The sequence below is a fragment of the Marmota flaviventris genome, chromosome 15, assembly GCF_047511675.1.
Source record: "Marmota flaviventris isolate mMarFla1 chromosome 15, mMarFla1.hap1, whole genome shotgun sequence".
Taxonomy (NCBI): Eukaryota; Metazoa; Chordata; class Mammalia; order Rodentia; family Sciuridae; genus Marmota; species Marmota flaviventris.
In genome coordinates this window covers 1060202-1080000 of record NC_092512.1, presented here as the reverse complement: position 1 = coordinate 1080000, position 19799 = coordinate 1060202, and the positions used below count along the sequence as shown (strand labels likewise).

The 19799-nt window shown below is 57.4% G+C and overlaps 1 protein-coding gene and 1 pseudogene across 1 annotated transcript in view; one reads left to right on the top strand and one right to left on the bottom strand.

Annotated features, from left to right (window-relative positions):
• The window catches only part of Iqank1 (IQ motif and ankyrin repeat containing 1), a 34741-nt gene extending 15005 nt beyond the window's left edge, over window positions 1-19736 (top strand). The window contains exons 5-15 of the mRNA XM_071602415.1: window positions 12523-12647; window positions 12776-12940; window positions 13018-13209; window positions 13287-13412; window positions 18008-18147; window positions 18238-18292; window positions 18400-18492; window positions 18713-18821; window positions 18923-19016; window positions 19086-19220; window positions 19292-19736. Of these exons, the coding sequence (XP_071458516.1) occupies window positions 12523-12647; window positions 12776-12940; window positions 13018-13209; window positions 13287-13412; window positions 18008-18147; window positions 18238-18292; window positions 18400-18492; window positions 18713-18821; window positions 18923-19016; window positions 19086-19220; window positions 19292-19586 (1529 nt within the window). The 3' untranslated portion in view covers window positions 19587-19736. The remainder of the gene's footprint in view (window positions 1-12522; window positions 12648-12775; window positions 12941-13017; window positions 13210-13286; window positions 13413-18007; window positions 18148-18237; window positions 18293-18399; window positions 18493-18712; window positions 18822-18922; window positions 19017-19085; window positions 19221-19291) is intronic.
• On the bottom strand, window positions 10932-11904 carry LOC114103901 (chromobox protein homolog 3 pseudogene; annotated as a pseudogene).
• Window positions 19737-19799: the final 63 nt, after the last annotated feature.

The following is a 19799-nucleotide window of genomic DNA, read 5'->3' as shown; positions in this document are numbered from 1 at the left end:
ACAGACCCAGGTTGCGGGACTGCCAGCTGTCCCCACAGTGAGAGGCAGTTGTGATAGACCACAGCAGGTGTGGGCCATCCACAGACCACCCACCAGCTGCTCTCACTTCAAAAGTCAGGGAGTCTGCTGTCTGCACGGAGGGGTGATGCTGATCTTCTCTGTGTTCTGCCAAGGTGAGCACTGAATGGCAGCTCTTAGAAATTTTTTAAAAGTGCCGGGCACAGTGGTGCAGGCCTGTAATCCCAGCGATTTAGGAGACTGAGGCAGGAGGATCACAAGTTGGAAGCCAGCCTTGGCAACTTAGAGACCCTGTTAGAATAAAAAAGAGAAGGAGCTGGGGATGTGGCTCAGTGGTAGAGCACCCCTGGGTTTAATCCCCAGTATAAAAAAATTCAAAAAATAGAAATAAATAAAAATTAAAAAAGCATTAGTCTCTCAAATAATGTAAAAAAACCAGAAAGCAGAGTCACAGACTGTGTCATGGAAGGCCAGCGTCCATCCCTGCCTGGCACTTGCCTTGCTGACCCCCATTTCCTGGAAACCCTTTAAGACACCATCAGGGCCCTGTCCCTCGGGCCCAGCGCCCCCCTGAGCACCCCTGGCCGGGAGGGTCTCATGGCATCAGCTCCTCAGTCTGTGTCTGTTTTGGACTGTCTTAGTTGCTTCCTCATTTTGGGGGGTACTCTCCTACTGAGCCTTACCCCCAGCCCTTTTTTGAGTTGGAGACAGGGCCTTCTAAGTCGCTGAGGCTGGCCTCCAACTTGTGGCCCGGGCCGCGGCTCCCCGCTGTTGGCTCAGGTGTGGCCTCTGCCCAGCTCATCTTCACCTTGGAGGAAGAGTTCTGCTGGATACAGGATTCTTGGTGGACAGGTTTGGGGGGTTTTTAGCACTTCAAATATATTATATCAGCTTTTTGGCTTCCAAGTTAACTGACAAGTAACATGTTAATAATCTTTTTTTTAATTTTTAAAAAATATTTTTAATACCTTTTAATTATTTTTTACATTTTTTTAAGTTGTAGGTGGACACAATGCCCTTATTTATTTACTTATTTTCGTGTGGTGCTGAAGGTGGAGCCCAGTGCCTGCACTGCTAGGCGAGCCCCCCACTGAGCCGTAGCCCAGCCCCTCTGCTAACAGTCTTACTGAGGGTCCCTGGTAGCGCAGGTCACTTCTTTCTCCCGTGGCTCCTGGGCCCTCTCAGCCTCAGCGTGACCGTCTCCTCACCTGGAGCTCCTGGAGTGCCGTCCTCATTCCGTCTCCCACACGGCACATTCCTCCCATCTGCCCTCTGCCCTCTCTTCTGAGAGCCCCCCCGTGAGTGCTGGTCCGCTTGGTGCTGTCCTGCAGTTTACTGGGCGGTGTCCCCTTCCTTTGGTCTCCTCTTCCTGCTCTCCAGCTCTGATCATGTCCACCATCCTGTGTCCAGGTCCGCCATCCTGTCCCCAGGTCCGCCATCCTGTGTCCAGGTCCGCCACCCTGTGTCCAGGTCCGCCACCCTGTCCCCAGGTCCGCCATCCTGTCCCCAGGTCCGCCATCCTGTGTCCAGGTCCGCCACCCTGTGTCCAGGTCCGCCACCCTGTCCCCAGGTCCGCCATCCTGTCCCCAGGTCCTCCATCCTGTCCCCAGGTCCTCCATCCTGTCCCCAGGTCCGCCATCCTGTGTCCAGGTCCGCCATCCTGTGTCCAGGTCCGCCATCCTGTCCCCAGGTCCTCCATCCTGTCCCCAGGTCCGCCATCCTGTGCCCAGGTCCGCCATCCTGTCCCCAGGTCCTCCATCCTGTCCCCAGGTCCGCCATCCTGTGCCCAGGTCCGCCATCCTGTCCCCAGGTCCTCCATCCTGTCCCCAGGTCCGCCATCCTGTCCCCAGGTCCGCCATCCTGTGCCCAGGTCCGCCATCCTGTCCCCAGGTCCTCCATCCTGTCCCCAGGTCCGCCATCCTGTGCCCAGGTCCGCCATCCTGTCCCCAGGTCCTCCATCCTGTGTCCAGGTCCGCCATCCTGTGTCCAGGTCCGCCATCCTGTGTCCAGGTCCGCCATCCTGTCCCCAGGTCCTCCATCCTGTCCCCAGGTCCGCCACCCTGTCCCCAGGTCCGCCATCCTGTCCCCAGGTCCGCCATCCTGTCCCCAGTTCCTCCATCCTGTGTCCAGGTCCACCATCCTGTGTCCAGGTCCGCCATCCTGTCCCCAGGTCCGCCATCCTGTGTCCAGGTCCGCCATCCTGTCCCCAGGTCCTCCATCCTGTCCCCAGGTCCACCATCCTGTCCCCAGGTCCGCCATCCTGTGTCCAGGTCCGCCATCCTGTGTCCAGGTCCGCCACCCTGTCCCCAGGTCTGCCACCCTGGTCTGCTGGTTCTCCCTGCTGCCGGCTCACGTGTCCTTTTAGTCTCCCTGGTGAACTTTCCTTGGGCGGTTGCCGGGGTGCTCTGTGGACCCCTGTCTCTGCCCCTGCTCCTGTTTTGCGTACTCACCGTTCTCTTGGCGTTCGACCTCCTGCCCTGGCTTCAGACTCTGAACACCTTTCAGCAGCTGGCCACTAGATGTGCCGTAGGGCCTTCTCCAGGGGCAGCCTGTGGATTTTTTCCTGAGTGGGCCGTGCTTTCCTGTTTCTCTGAGGCTTGTGATTTTTTGTTGAACAGGGAATTTGAGTTTACTCATGTGGAAATCAGCCCCCCTCCCAGGGTTCACTGGGGTTAGGTTAGGTTGGCTCTGTGCCAAGCACCAGCAGAGTGCATGGGCTTCTTCAGGTCTTCTCAGGTCTTTTCTGAGCCTTTCCTTGGGCATGTGTGATCACCTTCCAAGTTTCCCCATATGTGCAATTATTTTGAATGTCCTAGTCTTTAACCTTTGACTTCAAAAGCAGAAAAAGAGAAAAATGAAGGTGGAAAAGAGCACTGGCCCTTTAAATCCCTAGAAGTCACTTTAGCCACAATGGCAGCTGCCTCTTGGTGTCACTCTGTGATTGCAAGTAGCCAACCAGTGACCTATTGCTGCCTCACTCAGCACCAAGAATCTGGCCATTTCCTTATCTTGTAGCCTCTGTGTGCCAGCCCAGGGGTGGGGCCTGGGCTCCCCGCGTCTCCCCGGGCCGCAGCTCACCCAGGCTGCTCTGCACCATGGGGCCGAGAGGCCCTGCCTGCGGCTGCCCGTCTTGCCCGGGCCTCTCCGGAGCTGCTTGCAACACCAAAGCCAGAAGGGGGGCATCTGCTACCAAGACAAGGTGGCCGCCTCCCGTGACCTGAGCCTTGAAGGGACGCCCGTTACCTTCACTGTGTTCCATTGGTCAGGAGCTCAGAGGGAAGGGACTACTAGGCCCGGACGCCAGAGGCAGGGGCAGTGGGCCAGGCTAGTCTTTCACTGGGGCACCGTCCATCAGCCACCGCTGTCCAGATGTGACCTCCCCTGGGCACTCAGCTGTGGCATCTGCTAAGCCCAGCAGAGTCCATGGCATGAAGCCTGCTGGGAAGTGGTTCCCTTGTCAGGGCCGTGTCTGCCCGTGCTGTGGGGTCAGTATTCACAGGTCCACTGGTGCTTGCCCTTCACTGCAGACAAGAAGGTCAGATTCACGTCCAAAACACGCTTCCTCAGTGAGTCCAGAGAGCGCCCCTTCCTGGGCCCAGGGCTCATATGGTGGACCAATCAGCAGATGGCTGGCCGCGCCTGGGCTGTGGGGCAGTGCAGGGCCAGGGCTGACATCTGCTCTGGACTGGGCGTCCAGGAGGGCGGAGGCTATGCTGCAGGGCAGTGCCAGGGCTGCTCTGAACATGGCTCAGTGACTGCAGCCAGGGGCTGGGGAGAGTGGCCTCACTTAGCACGTGGCGCCCTTTCCTCCTGACGTCCCTCCTGGTGCCCCCTGCCACACGTGGCTTGGTGACCATCTGCGCAGGAGCACATCATCCTCCCACTCTGTGCTGTCTGCTCACGCCCTGGTTCCACAGGGCTGTCTCCGACCAGGCAGCCTCCAGCCTTCCAGTCTGCTCACTCATGCCTCCCGGGCCTGACCGTTCACGACCACTAGACCACGCCCTCGAGCCCACACCTGTGTGCATCACAAAACGCAGCTCAGAGTTCTTCCCGCCCGTGGCGTCGGCGTTGGCTGAGGGCCAGAGCCACAGCACGGGGCGCTCGGTCTCTGCTCGGCAGGCTGGATGCTGTCCCTCCCCTGGCACAGCAGGACTGTCGCGTGATGTGGCAGGGTGGGCTGACGGGAGGTGCCAGGGGCAGGAACCTGCCTCCCACCTTCCAGGGTGTTCTCACACACACCAGGGGCCCAACACTGTGGGACTCTGGATTTCCGTGCCTTGCACATGACTCTCTATTGTGGTTTAGACATCAGGGGACCCCAAAGCTGCAAGTGAGACAGTACAGATTGCTCAGAGGTGAAGTGGTTGATGGTGAGAGTCGTAACCTAATCAGTGGATTAATCCACTTGAGTGGGTTAACTGGGTGGTGACTGCAGGCAGGTGGGGCGTGACTGGAGGAGGCAGGTCACTGGGAGGGTCCTTGGAGTTTATATTGTGTCCCTGGTGAGCAGAACTCTCTGCTTCTCTCTGGTTGCCACATCCTTCACCATGATGTTCGGCCTCCCCTTGGGCCAAGAGCGTTGGAGTCCTCTGACCATGGACTGACTGGACCTTTGAAACCATGAACCAAAATAAACTTTGCTTCTTTTAAGTTGTTCTCCTCAGGTCTTTTGGTCACAGTGACAAAAAGTTGACTAGAACACTTACTAATGTGTGCAAGGTCCGCGCCGCCCTGTTCCCTAGGCCCAACGGGCGCAGACCCCAACAGTGTGCAGGGCCTTGGGGGAGCCGTGTGAGCTGGCAGGGACGGCACCAGGCTGTCGCTGGCCCTGGCCGGTGAAAGCCAGCCCTGCTGGTCCTGCAAGCCGGCCGGCCGGGGCAGCTGTGCCTTCTGAGTGGTCAGTGAAGGCAGAGGAGAGCCCAGGCCGGGTCACGGGCCTGGGGCGGGCCTTGCGCTGCGTGGCGACAGGGTGGCAAACCGGAGGAGCGGCCGCAGCAGCGGGGCAGGGCCGCAGGGGCTCGGGAAGGCAGCCCTCCTCCAGGGCCCTGCGCTGCAGGAGGACGGCCCCTCGGCCCCTGCCCCGTGAGCCTCTAGAGCCACGGACCGCAGTGCAGGGGCGGGGCAGGGCTTTCCGTGCGGAGCCCAGGCACGGTCCGTGGTAATCTGGAGCCCCCGAGGTCCCTCCAGGTCCCTCCAGGTCCCTCCAGGTCCCTCCAGGTCCCTCCGGCGGCTCTGGCCACACTGGGCAGCTGGGTGTGCCTGAGCCCCTCACCTCCGCTAGGGGCGCGGATCCCCGCGGTGGCCTTCAGCTCAGGAAACCCATGGCCAGAGAAATCAGCTTTTCACACCGCCAAGTGACCAGCCCTCGGGCCAGCATGAAGATTGTCTTCTTTGGCCCCAGGTTCAGAAACTCGGGATTCCAGTGAGATGAACTTGGGCCAAACTTGCAATCTCCGGCCGGGCCTGGCAGGCCAGCCCAGTATCGGGACTCGCCAGGGGTGGGTGGGCCCAGGAGCCAGGCTCCCTCTCACCCTCAGAGTGGGCTGCTCAGGGCTGACCTGCTCCTGGGCTGCTGGCATCTGGCCCTCTCCCACCAGGAGCCGGCCTGTGCTCAGGGGCCAGCACCCGACCGAGGTGGGTGGGTGCCTGCGTCTGTTAGGGCTGCGTGTGTGCTGGCTCTCAGAAAGCAGCGCTGTGTCCACCAGGCCACAGCCAGGAAAGCAGGCGGCTGGCGGGTCTGAACGACCGCCTTGATGTGAAGAAGGGCTGAGCCGCTGCGGGAGGTCTGGGAGGGCACCCGGCTGACTTGAGCAGCCACAGCTCCCAGGACTCACAGACGGAGGGCGCCACACAGTTGGGGTGTCTTTGTGAAGGTCTGTCCCCCCCACCCGTGGCTGCAACTGCCCAGCCCTGAGCTGGCTCCTCCAAGAGGCCATCCAGGGCTGCCCATCTGGCTGGCACTGCTTCTGTGCCAGGCTGGAACAGTGAGGACAGGCAGGGGCAGCCTGGGTGGCCTCCACCTCCCTCCTGGGCACCTCCTGGCCTCTACCCATAGCACCTCCATGGAGCTGGGGGAGGAGGGTAGGAGCTGGACGTGGCAACCAGACCCTCATCACGGAGGGACCCTTGTGACTTTCAGGAAGAGGGCAAATGAGAGTCCCGTGTCTGGGAGCTCTCCAGGAACACTCGCTGTGCGGGCAGGTGTAGCTCCGCACCCCTAGGAACAGCCCTCGTCAGGATCCCCTCAGGAGGCTCCGCCCTGAACAGCGTGAGCAGGCTGAGGCCAGGTGGCGGTCTGCCTTGCTGACCGTCGCCAGCCACTGCCCTGGGGCACCTCTGGGGAGCCTGCAGGAGGGGAGCAACTATACCACCCACTTCTGGGGTTCTGTGGGTCTTCCCACCCCCCGGCACTGTCCGGCACCGCGTGGCTGGCGGGAGAAGCCAGGAGGGGAGAGGCTGGGCCCTGGCGACTTCACCACAGAGACCTCTCTGGCCTTTCTGTTCTGCTTGTGATTCTGCAGCCGACTCTTGCACTGAGTTCATCTCATTGTGGATGATCGTATGCTGACCGTGATAGTGATAAGGACCCAGAAGGATCTTTAGAAATGCAGAACCTATAGGGAAGTTTTAAAAAATAGCCCTCAAAAGAACATAAAGTCCAACTATGATTCTTTTTGTCAATAAGTATATAATAGGATTATTGATTTTAAAAAAGCCTAAAATCGATGAGGATAGAAATCATTGAAGAGAGTGTGATAGATATAAAGGAGAAAGGCAAAATGGATCATTTCTGATTATTAAAACTTGTGTGTGTTTAAAAGGTCACGATGTTTGTATTCCACAGTCAAGTAACAGTTTTATCTTAAAGTTCTCAGGATACCAGACAGAAATCTGACCTTTTGTAACTATTTAACTTATGAGGCATTTTAGGTGTCCATTCAGAAATGCACAAAGGCGGGAAGTTCTACATTTTTAAATGAGATGCTCAAGCCAGAAAGACGGAGGACTCTGCCCAGGCGCTGGGCTGAGCCCTGCGGGTCGTGGCGTGTGGTGCTGGTCCCTTGCCAGCGCCTGCAGCCCCCTGAGGGCAGCCAGTCACCCTGCCGTGTGCAGGGCATGAGATAAGGGCCCGCGGTCACGTCGCCGACAGAGAAACGCCAGCTTTTCTGAGGTGTCCTGGGGTGCCAGGAGATGTGTCCAGAGGTCATTGCCAGGAAGAGCGTCACTTCTGAGGCGTGCAGGGGGGTAGGAAGGGTGGCCAGAGGGGCCGCAGCGCCCGCGGAGAGAAGCCCAAGACCAGGGCTCACCCTGCGGCGGGGCGCTGGCCCCTGTCGACCTGGAGTCCGTGAGTGCAGGGTGCGGGCACCGAGTGCAGGCTCCGCCTCCGCCTGGCCTCTCCAAGACGCGCAGAGGACAGTCAGAGGGCCCCTCGGCTCTACTCTGGGAATTAGGGGTGACTCCCCCAAGGACCCCATTTCTTCCGTCACTGTCCTCCAGCAGCCACATAATGGGGGCATCTATCCACCAGCACAGGAAAGAGGGACAGCGACTGGCCCTTACAGAGGTGTTTCTTACATCTCTATCTAAATAAAATGTTAAATCTTATTTATTTTCTATTGATTTTAGACTTACACAAAATTAACAAAATCAGTATGCGATTCCCCACATATTCCTTGCTGGCATGGTGGTCCAGGACCAGGAAGTCAGCTTTGATAGCAGGGCTGCCCGAGCAGGACCCTGAGGTGTGGCCAGCTGCTGCAGGACGCCCCACTGCGGTCCTCTGTCACTCTCCAGCTACTGCAGCCGGCCGCTCTCCCTGCAGTCACAACTTTTCTTTCATGACCTTGACACATTTGAAGGGTAGAGGTGACTCTGTCCAGCCCTCTCCCTGGGGCTCTGTCCGGCTCCACGGGGCTGGCCGGGCCTGGGGCTTGTGGTGCCCCCTTGATGGCTGGGCTGAGGCCGTCCCTGCCCTGCTGTCCCATAAGCATCTTGGGGGAGATCTGCTGAGATGGGGAAAAACTGCTTCTCCCCAGTCTCCCCGCCACCCCAGGTGTCCAGTGGCCCTCCTCGAAGCCTGGCCACTCACGCCCACATCCAGTGACCTTCCATGGCTGGCCTGGAGTCCTTGGGGAAGAGCTGTCCTTCTGCCCAGTCGGGCTCCGTGTGGGCGAGGAGAGCCCCCCCGTTCCTGGGCCCTGGTCTCTGCGTGGGGTGGGGGTGTCTTCCCGGTGCTTCTTAGTGGGGGTCATGCCCTCGGTCCAGTGGGAGGTGGGGCAGGTCTCTAATTGTGGGTGTGGTGCCATCCCCTGTACCAGACCCCTGAGGGACTCCGAGTTTCAGCTGCCTTGGTCACTCCAAGGCCATCTCAGTTTTATTCTTTACTGTCTGGGTGAGAAGGAGTGGTCACCCACACCCAGGTGGCCCCCAGGTTTCTGGACCTGCCTTTTCATCTCTGCTTCAAAACAGCCACTCCCTCCGGAGCGCACCTCCTGTCAACAGCAGTGACAGTGACCAGTGTCGCCGGCGTCCTGTTCTCTGACCACTTCTAGAGCTCTGCGCTCCAGAGGGGCATGGTGGCCTTTGCACCCACCCAGAGGACTTCCAGGAAGCTTGGGTGTCCTGCATGCCGCCTTCCTGTGGGCAAGATGCCTGCGCTCCCGTGGCCTCCAGCCGGCAGGACTCGGCCTGGCAGGACTGTTGGTCAGGCCGCACTCCACCACCAGTCCTGGACCAGTTAGGGCCTCAGGGACAAGTCCGCGGCCCAGGTGACAAAAGCGGGTTCTCCCACAGGCTGTGTGTTCCACAGAAGGCCCTGCTCCCAGCAGAGTGGACGGAGGGCTGCTGCATGTCCCCAGGTCCCCTCCATCATGGGTGTGCCTGCACCTCACTGCCAACTCCTGGCTGGGTGGCCTTTCTTCCCTCTCCTCCTCCTCCTCCTCCTTGTTCTTCTCCTTTCCCGTCCTCGGGAGGTGTGGTGCCCAGGCCCAGCACACACTCGGCAGACGCTGCGCCACCGAGCTGCCTCGCCAGCCCTTGCTAAGCACCCAGAGTGGCTCTGTCTCTGGAGTGGCTGGGGTCCAGGGGTGTGCCCACTGTGCCTGGCTGGGCAGCTTTAACGGGTAGCATTGTTGTTAACTCACCTTCCAGTTTTTAGTACGGTTTCCCGTGTGAACCGTGAGCTGTTATAAAGTGCAATTCATGATCTCTAAATATGTAGGTATCTCTAGTCACACTTTGTCATCTAATTTCAATGGCATTAAAATAGATTCAACATGATCTCAGCAGTGAGTTTGTTTAAATGTGCTTTATAGTTTATATGATCTCTTTTGGCAAATCCTCCATGTCTGTCTAAAAGAACGTGCCTTCTACCATTATTGGGTCCAATATTCTATGTACCGAGTGTGTGAATGCCATGTAAAATCTGTGACCCTCACTGATTTGTGATCTGTCTGTTAGCTGAGATGGTTTCAAGCTCCATTGTGATCGTAGGTCAACTGTTTCTACTTGTAGTCTCTGTATATATTCTGAAGCCCCATTGCTAGGGACATACAGTTTTGTGTTTTATTTTGATGAACTGATCCCCAAATCATTTGAAACATTTTTTTAAAAATGCTTTCTAGTTGTCAATGGACGTGATTTTTATTTATATGTATGTGGTGCTGAGACCTCACACACCCGCCGTGGGCAGAGCCCTCCCACTGAGCCAGCCACCCGAGACCTTCTCCTCCAGTCAGTGACACTGTCACCTTCAAGTCCCTGGCCTGAGGTCAACATAGCACCGATAGTCACATTGTAATTGATCGTCCAATAGTAAATACCTGTCTCCTCGTGGCTGTCGTTCCTGTGTCTTTAGCCTTAGGATATGTTCCTTATAAGCACCGAATAGTTTTTAAAACTCTGGTCTGACGCCAGCCCTCTTTACCCCAGCTCCTCTGGGGTCCCAACGCCTTTGGGTGCTCCCCTCTTACCCGTCTGCCTGCTGGGCCCGGTCCTCCCCTCTTCTCTTTTCTTTTTGAGTCGGCGCCTTGCTGTGGGGCCTGGCGCAGTGCCCACTGTCCCACTCCTCAGGATATATGCAAAGGACTTAAAAAAATATAGTATGGTTGGCCATACTATAGTGACTTGGCCACATCAATGTTTATAGCAGCTCAATTCACAATAGCTAAACTATGGAACCAACAACCTAGGTGCCCTTCAACAGATGAATGGATAAAGACAATGTGGTACATATACACAATGGAATATTACTCTGCTGGGTAAAAGGCAGGGTTGCTGGGTAAAAGGCAGGACACTTTTTTTGGTGTATGTCCTCAATCCTGTCCTTGTCTTTAGTTAGCTAATTGTGGCCACCCTAACCCAAGCCCTGCCGAGCCCTCTGAGTACAGACGCGTCCGCTTGGCCCCAGGCTCTGCCTTGCAAGCTGTTCCATCTGTTGGCCACAGGACCTGGGCTGCCTCGGGTTCCTTCTCCAGGCCCTGACTCTTCACTTCGGAGCTCTCCAAGGCCTCAGACTCGGCTCCACCCAGGATCTGCTCAGGCTACCTGCCGCCCCAGCTTTGGGGACCCGGGTTGGCAGCCTCCTCTGGGTCGCTGTAGGAAGGCCCAGTCCCTGCAGGCCATCTGCTCTTTTGTGGGGGTACTTGAATGGCCCGGCTGTACGTGGTGCAGCTGTTCATGTCTTATCACCGGCATATTTTTTTGTCCCTTTTAAGATTCATTTCAGGATTTCCTTTCCCTCCCTCACCTTTTTTTTTTTTTTTGATAAAGGAAGCAACTACAGAAAGCTTTTATTTGTTCAAAGTAACCAGTGCTACTGATGCAAAACAAAACCCAACACCTCCCCAGTACTACTTTCAAAACCAACATATCAAACTTGATTTTCATTAGAATGTAGCTATTTTTCACACTAGTAAATCAAAAACCAAGACCCAGATTTTATATATATATAAATATATATATAAAAACAATGCAAATAGTTATTGAGCTTCATCTTCTGGACAAGAATGCCAAGTTAGTCTCTCTTCATAAAAAGCAATTACAATTTGAGGACACTCCATATTTGCTTCTTTTGCCAGCACCAAGTCTGCCTCATCTGACTCTTTCCATTTCATAAGAAACATCAATTCTCCACTGCTGTCTGTGGCACCGATTATTCGTTCAGGATCAAGACCTCTGGCAAAGCCTCTTGGTTTGTCAGCAGCATCTCTTTTCTTCTTTGACTTGCTATCATCAGATTCCCTGTCAGATAAAGATTTTCGTTTGGTACCATCTTTTTCTTGACCAGCTTTTTGAGAATTAAGAAATGCTTCGATTAACTCTGGACAATCTAAATTTTCTTCAGGTTCCCAACTATTGTCAGCATCTGTAAATCCTTTCCACTTCAGAAAGTATTCCACCTTTCCATTTACTACACGTCGCTCTAGGACTTTTTCTACCACAAATTCTTCAGGCTCTGCCTCTTCAACTTTTTTACTCTTTCCATTCTGTTTCTTTCCCATTTTTTGCAATGTAGTCTTATTGGAGGCCATTTTTTTAAATTGCAGACTTGAAGAGCCACAATCACCACCTCCGATGCTCCAGGTCGCGGATCTGCAGCCCTGCGCGCCTCCCTCCCTCACCTTTTTGTTTTGAGTTTTTCTGTGTTGTTCAGATGGTTTCTAAACATCCTCCTGCCTCAGCCTCCGGAGTAGCAGGGACCTCAATGCACACCTCCGTGCCTGGCTTCATGGCAGGATTTTCTTATTCTGAGAATTCACCTTTGTTCATGGTCAGTCCCACGCCCTGGAGACACTGATCCCTCCAGGGCTTTGCTGGCCCAGTCTCCTGTGCCTCCTGTGGTCTGTTCTGAGTTTCCTTCTTCCTAGGGCTCTCGGTGGCCTGCCCCCCCCCCCCCCAAAAGCTGGGCTGCACCCTCCTTTCCCTCTGGCTGCTCCTTCCTCACTGTCAGGTCTGTAGGGCCCCTTTGTCTCCTTTGCTGATTCGGTTCCTACCTCATCTGCAGGGTTAGCCCTCAGACCCCTGTAAGGTGACCCCAGCCAGGGGCAGCCGCTCTTTAGCTGGGGCTTGGGTCTGCCCTCTTCTGAGTCCAGTGGGGTTGTGGCTGGAGACCGCCTGGCGTCTGTATTGTGTCTGTGGCTGCTGGGCCCCTCCTGGGGTGGGCTCACGGGCCTTCTCTGCTCGGGGCTGTTTTCGTCACCTGGCCTCGGGGTTTCCTGGCAGCCTTTCCAGACGGTGACTTTCCAAGCTGTGGGCTCACTGAGAGCTTTCAGGGTGCAGGGAGGTGGGGGACTTCCTGCCGAGGCCGGGCACTCTTCCTCCTGGCTCCCTCCTGACCCTGCTTGCGGGGTCTGTGCTGCTGGCTCGCTCGGGCTTGGCTGCTGGACTCAGAACGTGTGGGTCCTCTGGGGGCAGATGGTGCAGGCTCCATTCATCTGGCAGATCCGGAGCTAGGGGCACCCGCAAGGACTAGGTGCATGTGAATCCTCTCCCCACTGCCAGGGCCCACCCCGGAGGTCCAAGCGGCCACCCGCATCCAGTGTGCCTTCCGGCAGCACCTGGCGAGGAAGGCGCTGGCCCTGCGCAGGCAGGAGTACCTGGGGCGGATGGAGGAGCTGCAGGGGGAGGTGAGCGCGGGCGCCCGCCCCGGATCCGGGCGTGGGGGCGGCGGCGAGGCGGGGCTGGGGCGGGGTCCGCCCGGGGCTGAGGGCGCGGTGACCCCCAGGGCCACGCCCCCCAGGGCCACGCCCCGCAGGCCTACCTGGCCTCCGTGCGCCGGGAGCAGGAGGCCGCGCGGCGGCAGCGGCAGCAGGAGGCGGCGGCGCAGCGCGAGCGGCAGGAGGAGCTGCGGCGCCGCGGTCGCCTGCTGGACGCCGCCCTCGAGGGCGACGTGGGCGAGATCCGGGCCGTCCTGCAGGAGGTCAGTGGGGCGCGGCGGGCGCGGCGGCGCGAGGTGACGCGAGGTGACGCGAGGTGACGCGCTGCGGGCCGGCGCAGGTGGAGCAGCTGCTGACCCGCGAGGGCGTGGGCCACGACGAGGAGGGCCGCGCGCGGCGGCTGCGGCGACGCGTGGCCACGGTGGAGTGCGAGGACAGCCACGGGAACACGCCGCTGTCCGAGGCGGCCGCGGGCGGCCAGGCCACGGTCATCCAGCTGCTGGCCGAGCTGGGCGCCAGCCCCAACAGCAAGGTGCGCCCGCGGGCTGGGCAGCGTGGGGTCGTGGGTCCCAGCGCAGCCGCCGCCGGCTCATGGGGCCCCTTGCGCAGGGCGCCTTCGGCAGAACGCCGCTGTACCGGGCAGCCTTCGGGGGCCACCTGGAGGCCGTGGAGCTGCTTCTGAAGCTCGGAGCCGACCCCCGAGTGTACGCAGACGACGGGAGCGCCCCGGAGCAGGTGTGGGGCGGGCGCCGACTCAGAATCTCCCTTGTCGCCCCACGGTGGCGCACGCCGGTAATCCCAGCGACTTGGGAGGCTGAGGCAGGAGGACCGTAAGATCAAGGCCAGCCTCAGCAAATAAGCAAGGCCCTGTCTCCAAATAATAAATAAGAAGGGCTGTGGATGTGGCGTAGTGGCAAAGCGCCCTGGGTTCAATTCCCAGCACCAAACAGAAAATAAAAATCCTCCCTTGTTGCCTGCAGTCAAGGTGACAGCCACCTGAGTTGTTTGGGTGACTTCCGTGCAGGTTTGCCTTATCACCCTCCACGCTCCTGTACCCTACCCGGAGGCAGTGTTAGAGCCCTAGATGAGGAGGCTGAGGCTGGCCACTCCAGGGGCTGGCGGTGTTGGCTGGGCTCCTCCCAGGCCCGTGGACTGTGGGGCCCAGGAGGCTACTGGGAGCCTAAGAGCCCCTGGGAAACCAGGTCAGGACATGCCTGCTACCTTCATTTCCTTTAAGTCAATTTATGGCCCCCAGTCCCCAACTCAGGTCCCACCCCTAAACTGAGGCTGCCTAGAAGTCAGTCCCAGGATGGGCCTCAGGCCTGCAGGGCAGGGTAGACTGCCAGGGTCTCGCCCAGCCTGGGACGTTGGCGCCACCCTGTGGCTGCTGCTCTAGGCCCGGCCTATTGTGCCCTGCTCTTCCCCTTGTCTGCCCAGGTCCCTGGGCTAGCAGGGTATCAGTGGGCTCTGAGGTGTGGAAGAGCACAGGTGAGGGTCTGGGGCTGCTGAAGACGCGTCCGGCTGTGCCTGGGCGCTGCTGCTGGTGTGATGTGCCAGGAAACCAGCCATCTCCATTGGCTGGAGCGCTGGACTTCCACAGGCAGAGAAACAGGCCCTGACCTGAACCTCACCTTATGCAAAGTTAACTCAATGGACTAGAGACCCAAATGTAAATGCAAAAACAAAAACACTGCCAGAACCCGTCCCTCTCCCCAAGTCGCCACGTCCTGGATTGTATGGCGATTCCATAGCGGCTTCTTGTGAATATTGCCATTGTCAGTATCTCAGTGCAGGTTTACAGTGGGCATGCAATGGTGCCTCACTGTGGTTCTCATTTGCATCTTTCTGCTTTTTAATTAGTGAAGGAGAGAAATCTGCCTTATGCTTGACAGGTGTTGAGACCTCTTTTTAAAGAAGTGCCTGTTCAGCTGAGTGTGGTGGCTCAGCTGGCTGCGGTTATCTCAGCAGCTTGGGAGGCTGAGGCAGGAGGGTTGCAAGTTCAAGGCCAGCTTCAGTAACTTAGCAAGACTCTGTTAAGCACCCCTGGGTTACCAAAAAAAAAAAAAAAGTGCCTGTGCACATTAGTGGCAGATGGCCCTGTCTGCCTGAAGTGTTCTTCACCTGTTCCAAACCAAGCCTCAACATGGGTCACACATGCTTGTTCTTTCACTCTCTCTGTCTTACTACAGTGAACTCCAGGGCTCTTTCCCTTCATGCTGAGTGCTCTGGTGTCAGTCTAAATCTCTTCATATCCCCACGGACACAGAGATCTTTTCCTACTCAATCTGCCAGATGTTTGAGTTCAGACCCGCAGCCACTGGAATCCACGTCTGTGCCGTACCCATGTGTTTCCTGTGAGTCCCTCGTCATGTTCGTGTCTCATGCGAGTGTACAACTTTCCTGGCACATTTTTCAGAAGATCGTACTCACCTCTGCCACCTTTATTCTAAATCAAATGCCTAACCTGTGCAGCTGCACTTGAATGTTGCTGGTCAGAGGGAGAGAGCTCCAGAGGGCCTGGTGCAAATCAGTTTTGCTTGCAGCTCGCTGGCCAGACCCCTTAAGCCATTTGACTCCATGACCACAGCCGATCAGGAAGTGCGATCCCATCGTTAGTCTAGAAGGTGGAGGGGTGGACATATACAGTGGACAGCTCTAATAACTACTTGGTTCTGTATTTTCCATTACTTTGTCTTGGTTTATTCTGCATATTTTCTTCTAACATTTCTACCAGTTCACTAATTCTCTCTTCCAGCTACATCTATCTGATTATTAAATATGTACGCTTTCTTCTTAATTTGGTTAATTTTAATTTCTAGAAATTTCATTTCACACACATACACGCGCGTGCGTGCACACATCTTTCAGCTTTTACCAAAAATCTCACTCTAGGCTTCCATCTCCTTGAACATAATAAATATATTATTTTGACATCTGTAGCTGATAACTCCAAACTCTGGATCCCTGTGGATTATCTCTGTAACCTGTAGTCTAGCAAGTTTTTACTCATACTGTCTTCTGTTATTTTCTGTGCCTTTTTGTCATGTTTTTAATTTTTCAATATTTATTTTTTAGTTTTTGGTGGACACAACATCTTTATTTTATTTTTATGTGGTGCTGAGGATCAAACCCAGCGCCCCACGCATGCCAGGCAAGCGCGCTACCGCTTGAGCCACATCCCCAGCCCCTCATGTCATGTTTTATCTGTAGCAATAATTTGAAGCCCAGCAAAATGACACCTCCCTTGACCAAGGCTCTCCTACTGCCCTGACCTGTGCTGAGCACTGACAGCCTGGAGTCACCCTACCAATTTCAAGGCTAAGCCAAAGTCTCTTTGAGGGCCTAACTCTGGGTCACCTTTATCCTAAGGGTGCAGTCTTTAGAAACCCAATCCAGGCTGGGTGTGATGGTGTGCACCTGTAATCCCAGCAAATCTGGAGGCTGAGGCAGGAAGATTGCAAGTTCAAGGCCAGCCTGGACAATTTAGTGAGATCCTGTCTCAAAGTAAAAACTAAAAAGAGCTGGGGATGCAGCTCAGTGATAGAATATCTCTAGGTTCAACCCCCAGTACCAAAAAAAAAAAAAAAAAAAAAAACGTAGAAATAAAAATATCCCCTCCCAAAAAACCCCAATACAAGTAAGGATTAGAGTGGGATATTTATTCACAAACTGTAAATTCCTTCAGTCACCCTCCACCTGTATTCATTCATCCATCCATCCATCTGAGCCTGTCTTCCTTTTTTGGTTTTTGTACTAAGGGTTGAATCCAGGGGTGTTTAACCACTAACCACATCCTCAGCCCTTTTTAATTTTTGAGACAGTCTGACTAAATTGCTGAGGCTGGCCTCAAACCTGCAATCCTCCTATCCCAGCCCTCCGAGCTACTGGGATTATAGGCATGAGCCACCTCGCCTGGCCCTAGTGCCTCTTGAGGAACTCAAGTCAGAGAGCTCAGAGGGTCATTGCCAGCCTGGGGGTCTTGGTAGCCCTAGGGTTTGTCTTACCTGCCACTGGTAGATGCTGAGTGCAGTTTTGCAGGGTAGGCAAATCAAACTGCCTCTGAGAATGTTTATTTGAGATGTATTGAAAGCAATTGAATTTGGCTCTGGGAGGGCTTTGAGCTAACAGCTGCTATAAAGAATCGAGCAAGAGGGTGGAGAGACTGGCGGACCTGAACCCGTCCATGTACAGGTCCTGAGAGGCCACTTTCTACCCATCAGCCACATCCCTGGCCTCCTGGAGGCCCACAACCCTCCTGGCAGCCCCTCCCCCCGTATCTGCCTCCAGCATCTGCACACAGCCAGGGCACCCTGAGCACCATCCCCTTCCCTCTGTGAACTCTCCCCATCAACCCACTTTCAGGCACCCTTGGGTCCTTCCCTCCCACGCGCAGCCTGCTTGGGCTTCCTGGGCCACCTCTCCCTCTGGGCAACCTTTCTCCATCCCTCCCCCTGGGATGGACGAACCTTCTGCTGCCCGTCACCCATCCTCACCAGCCCTCCGCCTCATCAGCCATGAAGCACTCCAGGGTTCGTCCCTTCACCCCCATCTGGTCTGGGCTCAGCACCTCCCTTTCCACCTCACACTCACACTCACACTGCCCACTACCTGCCTGTGGCCGGCCTCCAGCCTCACACCTGTGTGCTTCCTCTCCAGGCCCCACCCCCAGGCCCAGGTGATGCGGGCTCCTTGGGCTTCTGTTTGCCAGGCCCAGTTCCCAATGGGACAGGACCCCTCTCTGCCCTGCCTCTGCCTCTGCCTCTGCCTCCAGCTGTGTCCATGGGGGGGGGGGTTAGCTGTTAGGGAGCCACCCCCACCCCCCCTGCACAGCAGGCCCCTGTGGAAGGGGTCAGGCGCTGGTCCTGGCCTTCAGGAGTAGCACCACCCGCTCACGCCCTCCCCAGGGTGGTGGGTTTGCTGCTGGAGGGAGGGAGGGTTGGTTGGGCCTGCCCTCAGCTTTAGGGCCCGCTTCCCCCTGCTGGCGGCACGTGGCAGGCATCAGCATGCAGACCAGGCGGGGCTGGGAGGGAGGGGTCCTGGGTGAGTTCCGCAGGGTGACCGGCAGGGACTGTGGGCGGCCTGGAGGCCTGAGCAGTGGACTGGGGGCTGGGGAGAGCGTGCGGAGGAGTGGTCTGCCTCCAGACCCTACCACAGGACTTGAGCAAGGAGCCCAGAAAGACCCTGGGTAGTCTGGAAACCATGGTGACCAAGGTTTTGGGCCCATGAAGGACCCGCTTTTGGACTGCACTGCCCTTTCTCTAACATGAGAGTGCAGTGACTCCTTGCGGGGTCCAACATGCATGCTTCAGGAACAAGTATCCTGTCATTAGGTGGCCTCACTGGACGCGGTAGCTAGCGTGCTGCAGACGTGGGACTTGGGCCTCACTGAGGCCATGCTCCAGAACATGGAGGCCGAGCGGCAGCGCCGGGCCCAGGAGGATGAGAGACACAAGCAGGCGGAGGCCAAACGGTGCAGCAGAGGGGCAGGGGCAGTGGGGCAGGGGCAGCGGGGCAGTGGGTGTTGGTGGGGGGCCCTCTGATCTGCCCCATTTCCCCCCAGCTTGAACCTCAAGGTGCAGCAACTGGCCAAGGAGCAGCAACGGTGTCACAAGGAGGTGAGCAGTGGCCTCTGACCTCCCTTCAGAGGTGAGCCAAATAGGGAGGGGACAGTGGAAGGACCTTCAGTGGAAGGACCTTCTTAGGGGCCTGCCCCTCCCCCCAGCTGCAGCAGGCCTACTGCGAGCTCAACCGGAGAATCACGGAGCGCGAGGAGTGTGAGCGCCAGTGCATGGGCAGGACTGAGCTCACGCTGCAGGTGGGCCGCTTCCCTTCAGAGGCCTGGGTGCCCTTGTCCTGCCCTCCCATTCCCAGCGGTCTCCCTGCAGCCTGCAGCCTCCGGGGTGGAGGGGGGTTGAGGGGAAGCCCTGGCTGGGGGCCTCAGGTTGTCCATGGGCCCAATGTGAAGCAGAGAAACCTCTGGGTGGCAGCTAAGTGGGGGACAGAGCCAGTGGTGGTCAGCGTTTCCCCTCCTCTAGGCCATAAAGGACTCAGAGGCCCAAGTGGACAGGCTGAGGCAGGAGGCACAGAAGGCGGAAGAGCTGCTGGCCATGGCCAGGCTGGAGCTGCGGGAACAGACGCAGGAGGGTGGGCAGGGCTCTGCTGCAGGCTGTGGCTGGAGAGGGGAGGCCCAGGGAGGGTGCTGGACACCAGGATCTCTGCGGGCTGCACCCTGACCTCCCCCACAGAGGAGGAGGAAGCGCCTGGACTCAAGTGTCAGGTCACGGATCTCCATGACGTGCTGATGAAGGACGTGGGTGACCGCATCCGTGCTGACGGCCGGTCAGTGCTGTCTGGGCATGGGTAAGTTGGGGTGTGCTCACCTGATGATGACCCAGCGGCTGCCCCCAGGTGGCCTCTTGTCATCGACCCTTCGGGCCAGGCAGCCACCTTCCTGCGCTACCAGGATACCAACTATGTGGATGCTGTGAACCCAGAGCACCTGAGGCCTGAGAGAATCCGACTGGCTCTGCTGGGGGCACTCAGGTGGGGCAGGGAGGGGCAGGGAGGGGTCAGCCAGGCCAGGCCCTGCCCTGCCCTGATCAGCACCCCCACAGGTATGGGAAGCCGCTGGTGTTCGACCTGCGGGAGGTGGACCTGTTCCCTGCAGTGCAGCAGCAGCTGGAGGCGGTGCAGCCTGGTCTGGCCCCAGCACTGCTCAGCCGGGAGTTGCTGGCCCAGGACCGGTACCTCTCCCTGCTGCGGCCCACGGATGGGCCTGAGTACGGCCCCACCCAGTTCCAGGAGGCCCGCCTGGCCCACTTTCGTCTCTTCTTCGTCACCCGGGTCCAGTGGCCACCTGTGGAGCAGCTGCAGGTGCTGCTCCCTGTGCGGGTACAGGTGCCCCACTAATGCAGCACCCCAATAAAACCTGCCCAGGGCAACACGTCTGTGACTGTGAGCAGGAAGGTTTCGCCCCAGCCAGTCTGGAACCCTGCTAGAAAACATGGGGGGAGGACCCTACGTGGGACAGGCAGGCAGGTACCTCAGCAGGGAGGACATGCATGGGCAGGCACAGCTGGGCAGACCAGTGCTGCAGGTGGGTGGGTGGATGGAGGGACACAT